The sequence below is a fragment of the Pristis pectinata genome, chromosome 33 (genome assembly GCF_009764475.1).
Source record: "Pristis pectinata isolate sPriPec2 chromosome 33, sPriPec2.1.pri, whole genome shotgun sequence".
In the NCBI taxonomy this organism is placed as follows: domain Eukaryota; kingdom Metazoa; phylum Chordata; class Chondrichthyes; order Rhinopristiformes; family Pristidae; genus Pristis; species Pristis pectinata.
In genome coordinates, this window is record NC_067437.1 from 9,431,005 (window position 1) to 9,448,843 (window position 17,839).

The window sequence follows — 17,839 nt, forward strand, 5'->3', positions numbered from 1 at the left end:
GAATTGGAGACCAAAGGTGGGGGGGGGGGGGGGGGGCCCAACAGGGACCAGCACAGTGGAAAGGAATGTGGACTCTGTGGGGCAGTTTCTTTGGAGACACGAGACTGCAGATGCTGGAATGTAGAGCATCAAACAAAACGCTGCAGGGACTCAGCAGGTCAGGCAGCATCCGTGGAGGGAAATGGACAGACTCGAGATCCTTTTTGACCCAAAGTGTCGACTGTCCATTTCCCTCCGCAGATGCAGCCTGACCCGCTGCATCTTGTTTGTTGGGACAGTTTGTTTGTTGTTTAGGAGGCAGGACCAGCCAAAGAAATACTGATAAAGGTGCTCTCCACAAAGCCTACTGACAAATGAGAACAATCTCTAACTTTCTTCTAACATCTTTCATTTTGTCCCAATGCACTTTGCAGCTAATGAGGTTTGTTTGTCAGTGCAGTCAATTTGTATACAGCACACACCTGAAACAGCGTCAGGCTGCATCTGTGGCGAAAGAAACAGTTAAACCTTCAGCTTGGTTTCAGGTTGCTGGTATCGGCAATTTCTTTGATTTTTGTTTCGTGCCGAGAAAGCGTACCGGTGCCTCTACTTCCACGGAAAGCTGTGGAAATTCAGCATGTTCCCCGTTGACCCTCACCAATTTTTATCGAAGCACCATAGAAAGCATCCTATCTGGTAACTGCTCTGCCCAAGTCTGTAAAAAATTGCAGGGAGTTGTGGACACAGCCCAGTCCATCATGGAAACCAGCCTCCCCTCTGTGGATTCTGTCTACACTTCTCGCTGCCTCAGAAAAGTAGCCAGCATATTCAAAGACCCCGGGGATTCTCTCTTCTCCCCTCCCATTGGTCAGAAGATACAAAAGCTTGAAAATGCATACCGCCAGGCTCAAGGACAGCTTCTATCCTGTTGTTATAAGACTCTTGAATGGACCGCTTATACGTTAAAGATGAACTCCTGACCTCACCATCTACATCGTCAGGGCCTTGCACTTTATCGTCCACCTGCACTGCACTTTCTCTGCAAATGTGATCATAGCATTATGTTCTGCATTCTATTATTGGTTTTCCCTTGTACTACCTTGACATACTTACGGTTTGAAATGATCTGTATGGATGGCATGTAAGACAAAGTTTTTCACCGTACTAATAATAAACCAATTTACCAATTGTGTGTAGAATGGGGTTTGAACCAACAAACTCGTGACTCAGAAGGAAGGCTGCCACACACGAGAGGCAACACCGCAGGGAGTGGCAAGAGAGAGGGGCAGCATGGTGAGGGTTAACAAGAAGGCTGTGGCAGCAGGAAGAATGTTGTTGATTAATCGACCTGTGTTTGACGGGCTCTGGGGAAAGAGCAAGTGAGAGAGAGGAGCTGAATGGGATGGGCAGGTCCTGACTGGCCTCGGTGAGGGCGTGGAATCAGTCAACAACTGGCTCGCTGGATCCAGGAAGCGCTCGGCAGGGTGCTGCCTGCGCGGTGGGAGCAGTCGTCGAGGAGACTGCTACTGGCAGAGGTGCCACTTGGTGGTGGTGGAGGTGCACGAGGGGGGCGGGCAGTGGGCGGCCATGGAACACCTGGTCGGCGCCCAGGGCAGCGGGAAGTGGAGCGCCAGAGCCCACGGGCGGCGGGGACGTCAGCAAGCTCCTGCTGAACCGCTGGATGCCAACTCCCGGCGCAATGAGCGGGAGAGGAACCGGGTGAAGCTGGTCAACCTGGGCTTCACCAACCTGCAGCGGCACGTGCCCCAGAGTGGGGCGGGCAAGAGGATGAGTAAGGTGGACACTCTGCGCTCGGCGGTCGACTACATCCGGAGACTGGAGGTCCTCCTGCGGGACCAGGGTCCCAAGGCGCCCCAACACTCCCCTGGCTCCTCAGTGGACGGGGGATCCACCTCCGGCTCCCCCAGCTCCGCCTACTCCTCCGAGGATGCCTCCCGGGACTCCATCTACTCCGAGCAGGACTTTGCAGCCTATAAGGAATGGTTGGGCATAGAGTGACAAGGTAAGCTCTGTCTCCTTCTCTCCGTGTCTCTCAAATCTGCTCCTCTCCCTTCCGAAGAGATGGAAGCCCAAAGGGGAATGGTCAAACCTCATTGCCCTACCCACCCTTCCCAACGTATCCCCTCCAAACCTTCGCTCCTTCCTTTCCACCTGCCAAGGCTCAATGGACTCAAGAAGATGAGGAGGAACTTGTGCGTATGCATAGACTCATTCAAGTCCTGAATCTCTATAGCACCATTCACATCCCCTTAACCAGTGGTGTTGCACAGCCAAAGGAGCGCTTTTGAAATGTAGTTACCTCGGCAAAACTAGGTGTCAGATCAGTGTTCAGCAAGATTCCACGGACATCAATGGTATAATGACCAGGTCATTTGTTAGGTATGGGATAAATATTGGCATGGGATGTTAGCGTTGGACTACGGTTAACTTAATAAGGATTAGAACCTCACAGGTTCTGAGGCAACAACTCCACCAGCTGCGCCACCATGCCAAGGACACAGGTTCGATCCTGACCTCCGCCATGTCCGCGTGGAGCCTTCACGTGCTCTTTGGGAAACGTGTGGGTTTCCTTGGGGTGCTCCCAGTTTCCTCCCACATCCCAAAGACGTGTGGGTTGATTTCTTGGCTGCTGTAAACCGCCCCTAATCTGTGGATGAGCGGTAGAATCTGGATGTGGGGAGAATAAAATGGGATTCGTGTAGGATTTATCTAAATGGGGTGGTTGATGGTCGGCATGGACTCGATGGGCCGAAGGGCCTGTTTCCATGCTGTATAACTCTCTGAGGTTGCAGGCAGGTGGAACGATGCAGGAAAGAGATAGAGAAAGTAAAAGCAAAAGAATGGAGAAGGATCAAAAGAAAGAGAAATAAGAGAAAGAGGCATGAGAAAAAGAAAAAGTGAAAGAGAAAGAAGGAATGAGAGAGAGAAAAAGAAACAAAGAAAGAATAAAAAAGATTGCTTCTCTATAGTGTCTTTTATCACTGTGTTAACTCAAAGCACCAATGGAAGACATCCCTGCTTTGAACTGTGAGCAGTGGTGTGGTGTAGGATTGCTTTTATTGTTGTGGAGCTGCTTCTCTCCTTCTTAGGCAGGGCCTTGGGGTTGAGGACTTGCTTCCACTGGTACTCTGCGGGGTTCGGAGGTCGTTGCTGAGTCCTTGTGCAGGATTCCCAACCTCTCCCACAGGCCGGGGCTGGGTGCTGTTTGACGGGATGGATCAGTGGGCTGCTTATTTCCCACTGCCTCCTTCTGCTCCCAGTGTGGACGCTTAAGATACTCAGCACCTTCCTGGATGCTCTTCTCTCCATTTTGAGCAGCCGCAGGCCAGGAATCCCCAGGAATTGGGAGAAGGAAGGGAAAGTTGAAAGAGGTTGTCAGATATTATTTGGTAAATTAGATTCCAAATGAGGCTGAGGAGCAGAGGGAGTGTGAGTATGCAAATCCCTAAATGTATTCATGTAGATTAATGATGGGTAACGTGAATTTATCAAGCATCAGGTTTCATTACCAAGAGGATAGAAGTGAAAATGTAGAAATAAGTTTTGCTAAGTCTTTATGCACAGAGCATAGTGGGAGCACTGTACATAGTTTCTGTTACCACGTTGTGAAAAAACATAAAGGAACTGGAGCTTATGCAAAAACGTTTCACCAAGATAGAACCAGAAAATCAAGGTTCTAAAGGTTAAACAGGTTGGGTTAGTTTTCTTGAAAAGAGAAGCTGAGAGCGGTCTTTAAATTTGTCAACTCAAGATACTGCAGATTCTGGAATCTGGAGCGACAAACAAGCCCCTGGAGGAACTCAGCGGGTCAGGCAGCATCTGTGGAGGGAAATGGACAGTCAACGTTTCGGGTCGAGACCCTTTATCGGGACTGAAAGACAGAGGGGATATTAAGGTGGAGGGGAGGGGGGCAAGAGATGGCAGGCAATAGGTGGATCCAGGCAGATGGAGGAGGGGGAATTTGTTGCCTCCACCTTTCACCTCCCAGCTTCTATCTCCACTCTCCCCTCCTCCGTCTACCTCTCACCCCTCCTCACCTGGATCCACCTATCACCCACCAGCTCTCGCTCCACCCCTCCGCCTCACATTTATATACTGGCTATCTCTTCTCTACCTTTCAGTTCAGTTGAAGGATCTCGACCTGAAATGTCAACTGCCCATTTCCCTCCATAGGTGCTGACTGACCTGCTGAGTTGCTTCAGCATCTTGCATGAAGCTTTGATATTGTGGAAGTGTTTGGTGGAACGGATAGGGAACTCGTACTGTTGTTGTACTGCAAATCCGAGAGAAGACAGTCACCAGTAAATCCCAATAGGAATTTCAAGACTACCAGGAATGTGGGAACTTGCTCCCACAGTGAATAGCAGAAGTACATTTAAAGGGAACTTGGAGGAACACAGACTCTGTGAAAGGAATGGGTGGCATTGGTATTGGTTTATTATTGACAACTGAACCGAGTACAGCGAAAAACATGTCTTGCATACCGTTCCTACAGATCAATTCATTACACAGTGCATTGAGGTAGTACAGGGTAAAAACAATAACAGAATACAGAGTAAGGTGTCACAGCTACAGGGAAGTGCATTGCAGGTAGACAATAAGGTGCAAGGTCATAACAAGGTAGATCGTGAGGTCAAGAATCCATCTCATCGTATAAGGGAACCGTTCAATAGTCTTGTCAGAGTGGGATAGAAGCTGTCTTTGAGCCTGGTGGTATGTGCCCTCAGGCTCCTGTATCTTCTGCCTGATGGGAGAGGAGAGAAGAGAGAATGACCCAGGTGGGTGGGGTCTTTGATTATGCTGGCTGCTACACCAAGACAGCGAGAGGTATAGACAGAGTTCATGGAGGGGAGGTTGGGTTCTGTGATGTGCTGGGCTGTGTCCATGACTCTCTGCAGTTTCTTGCGGTCCCTGGCAGACCAAGCCGTGATGGATCCAGATAGGATGATTTCTATGGTGCATCGATAAAAATTGGTGAATGTCAAAGGGGACATGCCAAATTTCTTTAGCCTCCTGAGGAAGTAGAGTCACTGGTGAGTTTTCTTGGCCGTGGCATCTACTGGTTGGACCAAAACAGGCTATTGGTGATGTTCACTCCAAGGAGCTTGAAGCTCTCAACCCTCTCGACCTCAGCACCATTGATGTAGACAGATGCATGTACACCGCCTCCTTTCCTGAAGTCAATGACCAGCTCTTTTGTTTAGCTGACATTGAGGGAAAGGTTGTTGTCGTGAAACCATGTCACTAAGCTCTCTATCTCCTTCCTGTACTCTGACTCACTGTTATTTGAGACACGGCCCACTACGGTGGTATCATCTGCAAACTTGTAGAAGTAGTTAAGAGCAGAATCTGGCCACGCAGTCATGAGTGTGTAGGGAGTAGGGATAATCCTTCTCTACTGTGAGCAGTCACAGATCAGGGTTTCCCGTGGTTTGGGATAAGGACAGGAAGGTGAATGTGGTCGACAGATATTTTACAGAAAGAGCTGTAAACAAGGAAGAGGAGCAGAGGGAAGTGGGAATCTCTGGGATTTAGGAAGGAGACGGCAAAACATAGAAAGAGTCTGGTTGACATATTTATTGCAACACGGAATGAGACCATTTGGCCCATCGAGTCTATGCCAGCTCCCAACAGATCAATCCCATCACTCCCATTCCATTCATCCCATTCCCTCTGTAACCCTCAACTCATTCTATCCCACATACTCAGCAACCTCCTCCTTTGATTCCTACACTGACGAATAATTCACTGTAGTCCATTAACCTACCAACCCACGAGTCTTTGGGATGTGGGAGGAGACTGGAGCACCCGGAGGAAACCCACGCGGTCACAGGGAGAGCAGGCAAACTCCACACAGACAGCAAGAGACAGCACCAGAGGTCAGGATCGAACCTGGATCTCTGGAGCTATTGAGGCAGCAACACTAACTGACACATCCACCCATGCTTTAGCCATGCTGTGCATTCAATATTTCATATTGTATGTTCTTTGGCTACAGTGGGCAGTGTTGGGGTTGTGTGAGATTAGTGGGGAGATTGAACAGTCAGTGTGGAAAAGTAGCCCAACTCACAGTGAACTTACATGCTCTCTGGAAGACTTCTTATTGATGCCTCAATTGGCCTTTTCACACTCCAGAACTTGCATCGTGTTCTGAAGCACCATCTGCCTTGCACAGTTGCAGAATTGCCTCTTAAGATGAGACGGGAGGAGATATTCAACTTCTTGAGTCTGCTCAGTGTTTGAATTTGCTTGTGGCTGCTCTGTACTTTAACTTCATCCCTCCTTCTTACTTCCGTATCCCGTAACTCCCTAACCCACCCACAGTTTGAAATGTTCAGTTGGCGCCCGCCCTCTTCGAGCTTTTAGGCGAGAGGATTCCAGAGAGCGAGAGAAAGTGAGAGCGAAAGAGGGCAAGAGCAAGAAAGAATGAGAGAGAAAGGGAGAGGAGGGAGCGAGACTAAGGCAAAAAATGTGAGAAAGGGAAGGAAAAAGGGAAAATGAAAGAAAGAGAAAAAGGATAGAGAGATAAAGAAAGTAAGAGAGAACAAGAGAAAGATAGAAGCTGCATCCTCATATCGCACCTGAACAGTATGGATCTACTTTGAAAGTCATATGTTCCTATCTCTTCTACTGGGGAAAATAGGCTCTATCTACTAAATATTATTTTTTTCAATTGTCTTAATTACTTCTGTCTGTGCTCCCCCGAGGTGTCTACACTTCCGGGAGCACAAGGCCAATTTGAGTGATCCATTCATACATTTCAGCTGCTGTAGTCCTGCTTTCCGAGCCGTTGTATCCGCTACCCCACATGTGGTCCATATGGGGCATGAATCCACTTACTAAGGGCATTACGGTGCACACACGAGCCCAGGTGGTTTGTACTGTTGCTTGGGAATGCAGCCAACATAATCAAGGACCCCCTCCTACCTTGGACATTCTCTCTTCTCCCTCCCTCCCTCCAATCGGGCAGGAGATGCAAAAGCTTGAGAACATGCACCACCAGGCTCAAGGACAGCTTCTAACCCGCTCGTACAATAAAGGTAAGCTCTTGATCTTCCAGTCTACCTCATCATGCCCCAAGACTACAAGAAATTGAAGAGTTGTAAAGGCAGCCCAGTCCATCGTGCAAACCAGCCGCCCCTTCATTGACATTGTCTACACTGCCCACTGCCTTGGAAAAGCAGCCATCTCAATCAAGGACCACTCCCACCCTGGTCATTATCTCTTCTCCCCCTCTCCCGTCAGAAGATACAAAGTCCTGAGGGCATGAACCACCAGACTCAAGGACAGCTTCTATCCCGCTGTTACCTGACTTTTGAACGGACCTCTCATACGCTAAAAGATGAACTCTTGATCTTCCAGTCTACCTCGTTGTAGCCCTTACATTTTGTCGACCTGCACTGCACTTTCTCTGTAACTGTAACGCTATATTCTGCATTCTGTTTCATTTCCCTTTTGTATTACCCCAATGTGCTTACATATAGAATGATCTCCCTGGATGGTGTACAAACAAAGCTTTTCACTGCATCTCAGTACACATGACAATAATAAACCAGTCACCAATATAAACCTCCCTCCACTACTCTCCATCTCACTTCATCAATGTACCCTTCTCTTCCATGTGTTTATAGGGTTTCCTTGAATCTATTATTTGCCTCAGCCATTTCCAGGAGGAGTAATTTCCACATTCTCGCCATTTTCTGGCCAAAGGCATTCCTGGTGAATCCCCTATTGGATTTGTTCCTGACTCTCTCATATTTATGGCCCCTGGTTCCGGATCTATAGTCCAATCAGGACAGCTCATTAGGTGTGATTCCCTTCTGGCAAGTCCAACATTTATTTCCCGTCCCTTTTGATCTTGAGTTGGTGATAGCATGCTTCCTTCCAACATAACTGCAAGGTGAAGATGTTCCCATGATTGTCTATATCCAATTCACTCTTAAAATGAACTCAAGTGATCAAACAATGATGCACTCACAAGAGACTGCAGATGCTGGAATCTGGGGAAACACACAAAATTCTGGAGTAACTCAGTGGGTCAGGCAGCATCTGTGGAGGGAAATGGACAGCCAACGTTTTGGGTTGAGACCATCTCGCCCCAAGATGTCGACTGTCTGTTTCCCTCCATAGATGCTGCCTGACCTACTGAGTTCCTCCAGTATTTTGTGTGTTGCAAACAATAACGCACTATTGTGTTTAGGTTATGAAAGTTTAAGCTTCAAGAGTTAAAGAGAACTCTCACTGAGTTCCTCACTGAAAACGAAAGCTGGAATTTCACTGCTTTAGAACCATTCAAATCCACTGGTTTCAAAACTGCAAGAACTTGCTTGTGGGTTGGACTTATGCCACACAATTAGATTAGATCCCATTATGATTTCAGGAAATTTCTTGCACGCTTCAAAATAAAACCACATGAAAATACTCTCAGTTTTCACAGTTGCACAATTGTTCTTGTAACTGACAAGAATGTAAGATCCAATGAATGTAAGGCTAAGCGATTAAGAAATTAGAATAAAACTCTGATAATCCGGCATCTGATTGTTCAGAGATCCCAATGGTCTGGCATCTGGTTCACTCATTAATCCAGATGGTGAGTTGGGGTCCAGAGTGCAAGCGAGGTGCGTTGCTGGTAAATTGGTTCATTATTGTCACGTGTACCAAGGTACAGTGAAAAACTTTGCTTTGCATGCCATCCATACAGATCATTTCATCACATCAGTGCCTTGAGGAGGTACAAGGAAAAAGTGATGACAGAATGCAGAATAAAGTGTTACAGTTACAGAAAAAGTGCAATGGAGGCAGACAGTAAGCTGCAAGGCCATAATGAGGTCGATTTTGATGTCAAAGTCTGTCTTATCATACAAGGGGTCCGTTCAATAGTTTTATAACAGTAGGATAGAAGTTGTCCTTGAGCCTGGTGGTACGTGCTTTCAGGCTTCTGTATCTTCTGCCCGATGGGAGGGGGAAGAAGAGAGAATGTCTGGGGTGGGTGAGGTCTTTGATTCTGTTGGCTGCTTTACCGAGGCAGTGAGAGGTGTTGACGGAGTCAATGGAAAGCAGGCTGGTTTCTGTGATGTGCTGAGCTGTGTCCACAATTTGCAGTTTCTTGTGATCCCAGGCAGAGCAGTTGCCTTACCAAGCTGTGATGCATCCTGATTAAATGCTTTCTATGGTGCATCTATAAAAGTTAGTGAGGGTCAAGGGGGACATGGCGAATTTGTTTTGCTGAATACAGGAGCCTGAGGGCACATACCGCCAGGCTCAAGGACAACTTCTATCCTGCTGTTGTAAGACTATTGAACAGTTCCCTTATACGATGAGATGGACTCTGACCTCACAATCTACCTTATTATGACCTTGCACCTTATTGTCTACCTGCAATGCACTTCCCTGTGGCTGTGACACTTTACTCTGCATTCTGTTATTGTTTTACCCTGTACTACCTCAATGCACTGTGTAATGAATTGATCTGTACGAATGGGCTACAAGACAAGTTTTTCACTGTACCTCGGTACAAATGACGATAATAAACCAATACCAATTTCTTTAGCTTCCTGAGGAACTAGAGGTGCTGGTGAGCTTTCTTGGCCATGACATCTACGTGGTTGTACCAGGACAGGCTATGGGTGATGTTCACTCCCGGGAATTTTAAGCTTTCAACCCTCTCGACCTCAGCACTGTTAATGTAAACAGGAGCGTGTGCACCGCTCCCCTTCCTGAAGTCAATGACCAGCACTTTTGTTTAGCTGACATTGAGGGAAAGGTTGTTGTCATGACACCATGCCACTAGGTTCTTGATGTCCATCCTATTGGAACCGTGGGTTAGGTGTGTGGCTGGTGACAGAGGCGTGGAGTGTGACCAGGGACAGTGTCCGGACTCTGGGTTGGGATCGGCATGCCGGGGATCTGGACCGTGGGTAGATTTGTGACCGGAGCTGGCATCCACAATATTTCCTTCTCCCTTTAAGCTCACCGGATTCACTGGAAAATTCATTATACTACTGTGCAGCAGTGAAATGAAAGTTTGCTTGGGTATTAGTAGGAATAATATTGACTAGTCTGGAAAATCTGGCATCACCAAAGATCCAAGGTGGCCAGTTGTTGGAATTTTGCTGTATGTTCAAATGTGTTCAGTGGTTAGATACTCTTGAAAGTTCAAGAGAAGCATTATCAACCAAAAATCTGTCACCCAGCTAAAGCTTGGCCAGAAGGTTTGGGCTTCTCCAGAGTTGTCTCCAAGAGGGATAATGAGGGAAATATTTGAGGGACACTAGGGGATAAATTCCAGGGACTGGGGCCTCTGCAGCTGAAAGCCACCAGTGATGGAGCAACTGAGTGTGTCATGCTTCAAGTGCAATCTTGTCTTGATCAGTTCAGGGTCAATCAACATCAGTCAACATCAATAGATCCAGACACCTCTAAGGTTGAAAGTTAAGGAAAAATTAGGCTCTATAGGTTGTAAGAGGAACAGAAAGTGGAGGAAAAGAGAAAATATAAGGAAAGAAAGGGATGTTAGTATTAATATTGGCATTGGTTTATTATTGTGCCATGTACAGAGATATAGTGAAAAGTTTTTGTTTGCACGCCATCCAGACAGATCATTCCTTATGTGAGTACGTCCAGGGAGTAAAGATGAAAACAGAATTCAGAATATAGTGTTACAGTTACAGAGAAAGTGCAGTGCGGGTGGACAAATAAAGTGCAAGGTAGATTGGGAGATCAAGATTTCATCATTTAGCATAGGAGAGGTCTGTTCAAGAGTCTGATAACAGTGAAACAGAAGCAGTCCTTGAGCCAGTGGTACATGCTCTCAAGCTTTTGTATCTTCTGTGCAATGGGAGATGGGAGAAGAGAGAAAGACTTGGGTGGGAAGAGTCCTTGACTATGTTGGCTGCTGTCCCAAGGCAGCATGAAGTGTAGATGGAGTCAGTAGAAGGGAGGCTGGTTTTCATGCGTTCACAACTCTCTGCAATTTCTTGTGGTCTTGTGCAGAGCAGTTGCCATACCAAGCTGTGATGCATCCAGATAGGATACTTTCTATGGTGCATCTGTAAAAATTGGTAAGAGTTATTGGGGACTCACATCCTTCTGAGGACGTAGAGGCATTGGTGTGCTTTTTTGGCCATAGTAGGACAAACTGTTGGTGATATTTACACCTAGGAATGTGAAGCTCTGAACAAGGTTCAAGAAGAACTTGAAGCTTGAACCAGCTCAGCACCATTGATCCACACAGGGGTGTGAACCTCACCCCTCTTCCCGAAGTCAATGACCAGCTCCTCTGTTTCGCTGACATTGAAGGAGAAGTTGCCTTGACACAGTTAGCGTAATGCTATTACGGCGCCAGAGACCCGACTTCAATTCCGGCTGCTCTCTGTAAGGAGTTTGTACGTTCTCCCCATGTCTGCTTGGGTTTCCTCCGGGCGCTTTGGTTTCCTCCCTCATTCCAAAGACGTACGGGTTAGGAAGTTGTGGGCATGCTTTGTTGGCACTGGAAGTGTGGAGACACTTGCAGGCTGCCCCCAGAACACAATGCAAAAGATGCATTTCGCTGTGTGTTTCAACGTACATGTGACTAATAAAGAAATCTTATCTTATCTTACCATGTCACTATGGTCTCTATCCCCTTCCTGTACTTGGAATAAGTAAAAGGAGAAAGAAGGACTTGCATTTTCACAGTGGACAGTCAGCACCCTGCACTTGCTCTGTGAGATGCCCCATTGTTTCCTCATCTCTTCATAGTCCAACTCCTGTCATCCATCCGCCAAACGCTGCCAGATTCCCAGTCGTCTGCTTCAGCTGGTTCACCCCACCACCACACACAGTGGCCTTGCTGAGTGAATGACAGTGGAGCCTGCCACCTCCTCCCTCTCCACACCCATTGAACAATTGCTGTGGGAGTTACTGATTGGTGGGTGGGAGGGGAGGGGGGCGGTGGAAAGTTACAGCCCTCAGCAATGGGCACCTTTGAACCTTACCCAACGAGAGTCAGCACCTTTGATTTAAGATTGGTAGGAGAGCGATTGGTTGAGAAAAGGAATCTCACTAAATAATAATTTCTTTTTATTTTTCAGGACTTCAAGTTAGATGGTCCAGAATTTCTCACAGGAGAGATGCTGGGCTATTACTTCTCCCTGATTTTCTGTCTTCTGATGAAAGAAATCTCCACTTCACAGGGACTTGGGTCAAAAAGAACAGGACTTTAATATCTCAAAATGTTTCTATCTTGGAACTATAAGTGTCACCATAAGCAAGTGTCTTTCCAAGGCAGATACATTCAAAAAGATATTGTTTATGTTGTACATACTGTAAATGTAAAAGTTTTGTTGAGACAAGTTGGAGAGGGAGGCATGTGACTGAATTATTGGGAAATGATGTGGGGGGAGCTTTTCCTGGAGGTTTAACTGGCAGTTCAATAGCCAGAACCAATTTTCGGGATAATCTTGTCTCTCTGCCAAGATTCTAAGTGGACGTTCTTCTAGTCAAATCTCCTTGCCAACTGTCTTCCACATCCCTTGGCAGTGACATGTTGTTTACTTATGGAAATATGCCAAGAGTGTTCATCTTGTAGTCACCTTCCGACAAGAACCTATTCATGCCCAGTTACATTACCTACTCAAGAGGCCTCAAGCCAGCAGTTGCTTCGAGATATTAGTTACATCTCTGCAGAAGCTGAAGATACTTGCTTCAGCCTTCATTTGCATAGGAGCTGACTGATTTACATGGAAAGAGTTGGTGTTTTGATGAATCATTGTAGAGACCTAAAGGGCTTCACTGGTAATAATTACAATGGATAAAGTTTGCAGCCATTTTGTGTACAGAATGATTCCATTCATGGCAATGGACCATTAAACAAGTGCTTAGAGTCATAGAGTAATACAGCACAGAAACAGGCCCTTCGACCCATCAACTCCACACTGACTATCAAGCACCCATTGACACTAATCCTGGCAATTTACAGCGGCCAATGAACACACGACTTTAGGATGTGGGAGGAAACTAGAGCACCTGAAGAAACCCACATGGTTACAGGGAGAACGTGCAAACTCCACACAGACAGCACCAGAGATCAGGATCGAACCAAGTCACTGGACTGTTTGCTGGGGGTTGTTGATTGACAAGAGAGTTCTCTTTGGTTTTTGCTTCAAACTTCCCTGTGAGAATCTTTTCTATCCATCTGAAAGGGCAGGGCAGAAAGTTTAATACCTCGTTGGACCTCAGACTGTGCAGCACTCCCTCAGCGCTGCTTCCCAGTATGATCTCCAACTACAGAGTGACGCTTCGGCCCTTTGAGGGAGTGCTGCACAACTAGGGTAAAATCGATTCATTGGCACGTAAAAGATAGATGTTATACATTGAAGAGCAAAGAAACATCTTGGCCGTTACAGTAAAACTCTGATAATCTTGGAACCTTTGGTGGTCCCAACTGGCAGATTTTCCAGACTATTGGAAGTAATTCCTACTAAAACACAATACATTTCCAAATCACTTTTTTTTAAATGTTATAATAAATTTTCCAGTGAACCTGGTAAAGCTTAAAGGGAATGTGGGAACCAGGGCCCCGGTGAGTTTCAAGGAAGCTCAACAAACATTACCTGGTGAGCCAGATGTTGAGTATTTCTCAAGTCAAGTCGAGGTTATTGTCATGTGCATAAGTACGGTGAAGTACAGATACAATGAAAAGCTTGCTTGCAGAAACACAGCAGGGACGTAGGTACAGACAACAACATAAATTATATATAAATTATACTAGACAGTGAAAAAAAAAGTGTGCAAACCAAGACATTAGTGCAAGAAAACCACAATCAGACACAATTCAGAGTTAACCAAATAGTTAACGAATGGATTACTAGAGTTTTACTGTATTGATTTCGTAACAGTCATGAATGATCTTGTCTATGTTGTTGTGGGAGCTTGCTGTGCACAAATTGGTTACACAGTTTTCTGCTTTACAAGTGACCACACACACATGTGCTTTGGATGCCTAGAGCTTAGGAATGACGCTACATAAATGCAAATTTCTTTCTTTATCTAGCAGATCATTACAAACTGAGGCTGATTTGCACTGATAGCTACTGCGTTACGTAGCTACAGCTCCTCCCCAGGTTTCGACAAGGTTCTGTTCTTGTGACCTAGACAATCCACAAGTCGGAAGTGTGGCCGCGAACCATGTTCCCACAGGGCAGAAGATGCCTGCAACACCGCAAATCTATCCCGCTGGTCCCCCAAATGCTTGTTTGTATGTACACCCTGCACATAAGTCGAGTGTTTGTAATCTGGGCAGGACCTGTACATCACAAGTAAACAGGGCCTCTGAGTGAACAAAACCATCCAAAGTGAGTGTGGACCAGGGCTGACATGCTATGTTACCACATATCCTATGAAAATAGGGATCAAGGGAAGGGATATTCACTGATGTTTTTCTTTGAGATGTGGTCATTACAGGGTAAGGTGAGGAGAGCAAAAGACTGCAGATGCTGGAAATCTGAAATAAAGTTAAGAAATGCCCAGCAGGTCTGGCAGCATCTGTGGAGAGGGAAACAGAGTGTTTGCATTTAAGTTTGACTGGAAAAGTTAAGAGGCAAAACAGGTTTTAAGATGCAGAGAAAGAGGAGGGGAGGGAGTCCAGGGAAAGGTCTATGGTAGGATGGAGGGCAGGAAGAGGGTTAACGATGATTGGGGTGATGGGGCCAGGTGAAAGGAGATGGTTAATGGGACACGTAAAGGAACAAGGAGTACGTGGGAAGAACAGACCCAATCTTTCTAATTGTTGCCTCAAGAATGCTGCCTCCATTCAGAAGTGGAGGTGCCTACCCTGAGCCTGCTACGTTGCTTTTACTCCAGGGTGGGAATTTCCTGGAGAACCCCTCTGCATTTCCAAGAAGGGGATTTGGAATAGAGTGACGGGATCCAAGCTTACACCTGTGTTAGCTTGGCAATTCCCAGGCAGAGAGGATGACTGCAGGTAGGCAGGTGACATGGCAGAGCCCAGACCAGAAGAACCAAGCTGCATCTTGATGCCACTTTGCAGCCAAGCTCAGTGACGTTAGTGCCTGGTCCAGTTCGTCTGGAATATGCGAGGCAAAAGCTCCCTGCAGCACTTGGGAAACTTGAGTGCACTTCTAATGGGAGATGTGGATTGGAAGAGAACCTCTGAGTGGACAGTAGTGCCTCAAGTAGTTGCCTCACAGCTCCAGCGACCTGTCTGAGTGCACGTTCTCCCTGTGACCCTGTGTGTTTCCTCCCATTTCCCCCCAAAAAGTTGGGGTTGGTTAACTGCTACTGTAAGTTGCACCTAATGTATAGGTGAGGGGCTGAATCCAGGGGCAGTTAATGGGAAGGAGGAAGGAATAAAATGGGTTGGAGCAGAATTAGTGTGCAAATGGGTGCTTGATGGTTGGCATGGATCAGGTGGGCCGAAGGGCCTGTTTCTGTGGTGTATCTCTCTATGACCATGATTCCAACTAACCACACACACTGTCAGAGAAACTGTCTCACTGGTGACCTTCAATGTATCCTTAATCAGCCTGGGTTCTTAGTGACTCCAATCCGTCACACCATTGCTGGGTCCCCCCAATAGTTAGATAATCCTAGTCAAGCCAAGTTGAGTTTATTCTCATATGCACAAGTGCATGTATGCACAGGTGCAATGAAAAACTTACTGCAGCAGCATCACAGGCACATAGCATTAGAGACACAACATTCAGAAGAAAAGCATAAAGTAAACTTAAATTGTACAAGAATTGTAGAAGAAAGAACAGAATTAGAACCAAAAAATAAACAAAATTCATTGTACTGCAAAGCGGTCATCGTGTTTCTATACTGAGGTAGTGGTTGGGATTGTTCAGGTTGCTTTGAGAACCAAATGTAACACTCAGTAACACTCAGTTACTGCCAGAATCTCAGGTATATGTGATAAATGATAACTTCACCCACATCCCAAGTGTGACTGACCAAACAAAAACGGACAATTATAACGTTGGCAGAGGCTGGGACTCTTGAAGGTGAAGGTAATTTTACCAAGTGTTACTGATTCAAGGGGCAAGGCCTGGTTTAGAAATGGTGCATATGGAATATTCATATGTAAATATGTAAATGAGTGTAATGTTTGCAAAGTAATGATGCAATTTGTATGTGGGACGTAAACATGCACAATACGTTGTCAGACTTCGATAAAGGAGTTCTGAAGCTCTCCATGTCTCCTACAGTTTATGTAAAGCAGTGCTCACCAGCGCTACAATGGTATTAGTATTGGTTTATTATTGTCTCATGCACGAAGATACAGTGAAAAGCTTTTGTTTTGCGTGCCATCCAGACAGATCATTCCATACGTAGTTACATCAAGGTAGTGAAAAGAAAACAGAATGCGGAACATAATGTTGCTGTTAGACAAAGTGCAAGGGCCACAACGATATAGACTGGGAGATCAAGAATTCATCTTTTAGCGTATGAGAGGTCTGTTCAAGAGTCTGATAACGGCGGGATAGAAGCTGTCATTGAGTCTGGTGGTTCATAGTCTCAGGCTTTTGCATCTTTTGCCCGACAGGAGAGGGGAGAAGAGAGAATGTCCGGGGTGGAGGGGTTCTTGATTACGTTGGCTGCTTTTCCAAGGCAGTGGGAAGTGTGGACAGAGTCAATGGAGGGGAGGCTGGTTTGCGTGATGGACTGGGCTGTGTTCACAACTCTCTGCCGTTTCTTGTGTTCTTGGGTAGAACAGTTGCTATACCAAGCTGTGATGCATACAGATAGGATTCTTTCCATGGTGCATCAATAAAGAATCATCGGGGACATGCCAAATTTCCTTAGAAGGCATTGGTGTGCTTTTTTGGCCATAGTGTCCTCATGGTACTTGGATCATTGAACAACCCTTGACATGGATCATCCAGAAAACAAAACAATGCACATTGGGACTGGGATTTAAAAAGATGCATATTAAAAAAAATCTGCCAGTATTTTCAAACATCACTGTGAAGCTGGCCAAACCTCCAAAGTCTATTGGGCAAGGCAAAGGCCACTGTGACACACTAAGGCAGTAAACCTGTGTCCGCCACTCAGTGGAAGGGCAGTGGCAGTCAGGGATACAGTGAGAGACAGAGTGCGGGGATGAATCAGATCCTGGAGACTGGACCATCCTGAGAAGATTTGGGTAGGTGAGTGTCACTAGTTGGAGAATGGAACGTAATGGCAGTTCAAGCAGGGACTAGATATATGGGAGTAGCTGAAAGAGCATATGGATCCTTCATGGCATACATGGAGAGGGTTAGGGTATAATGCTCTGGAAATAGAAAACTGTGTTGAAAATGCCTGGGGACAGAACACTGCCATAAGAGAGCTTAATGTCTATTGGAGGCTGGGTCTGAGACTATTGCATGCTCACTAATCTGGTAGCCACAGATGGTTCACTTTACTGAATTACTACAAAAACCAGAGGGTTATTACAATCCCAACCATCTGAATATAGAAGATACATGGAGCATAGAACAGTACAGCACAGGACCTTCAACCCATGATGTTGTGCCAAATTAAGCTGGTAATTAAATGTCTAACTAAACTAATCCCTTCTGCCTATGCAATGTCTATATCCCTCCATTCTCTGCACATTCATGTGCCTATCTAAGAGCCTCTTGAATGCCTCTATCGTATCTGCCTCCATCACCACTCCTGGCAGCGCATTCTAGCCACCCACCACTCTCTGTGTAAAATACCTGTCCTGCACATCTCCTTTGAACTTACCCCCTCTTAACTTAAATTAATGCCCTCTAGTATTAGACATTTCGACCCTGGGAGAAAGATACTGGCTGTCTACTCTATCTATGCCTCTCATAATCGGATCTTCCCTCAG

At 46.1% G+C, this 17,839-nt stretch overlaps 1 protein-coding gene across 1 annotated transcript; it reads left to right on the forward strand.

Moving 5' to 3' along the window:
- The first annotated feature begins 1,472 nt into the window (after positions 1–1,472).
- Positions 1,473–16,122, forward strand: LOC127585594 (achaete-scute homolog 1-like). The gene is made up of 2 exons (XM_052043182.1): positions 1,473–2,002; positions 12,072–16,122. The coding sequence occupies exon 1, from the start codon at positions 1,567–1,569 to the stop codon at positions 1,996–1,998; it is 432 nt and encodes a 143-aa protein (XP_051899142.1). The 5' UTR covers positions 1,473–1,566; the 3' UTR covers positions 1,999–2,002; positions 12,072–16,122.
- Positions 16,123–17,839: the final 1,717 nt, after the last annotated feature.

Excerpts from the sequence above, each read along its gene's own strand:
- LOC127585594 (XM_052043182.1), top strand. The coding sequence starts at position 1,567 with ATGGAACACCTGGTCGGCGCCCAGGGCAGCGGGAAGTGGAGCGCCAGA.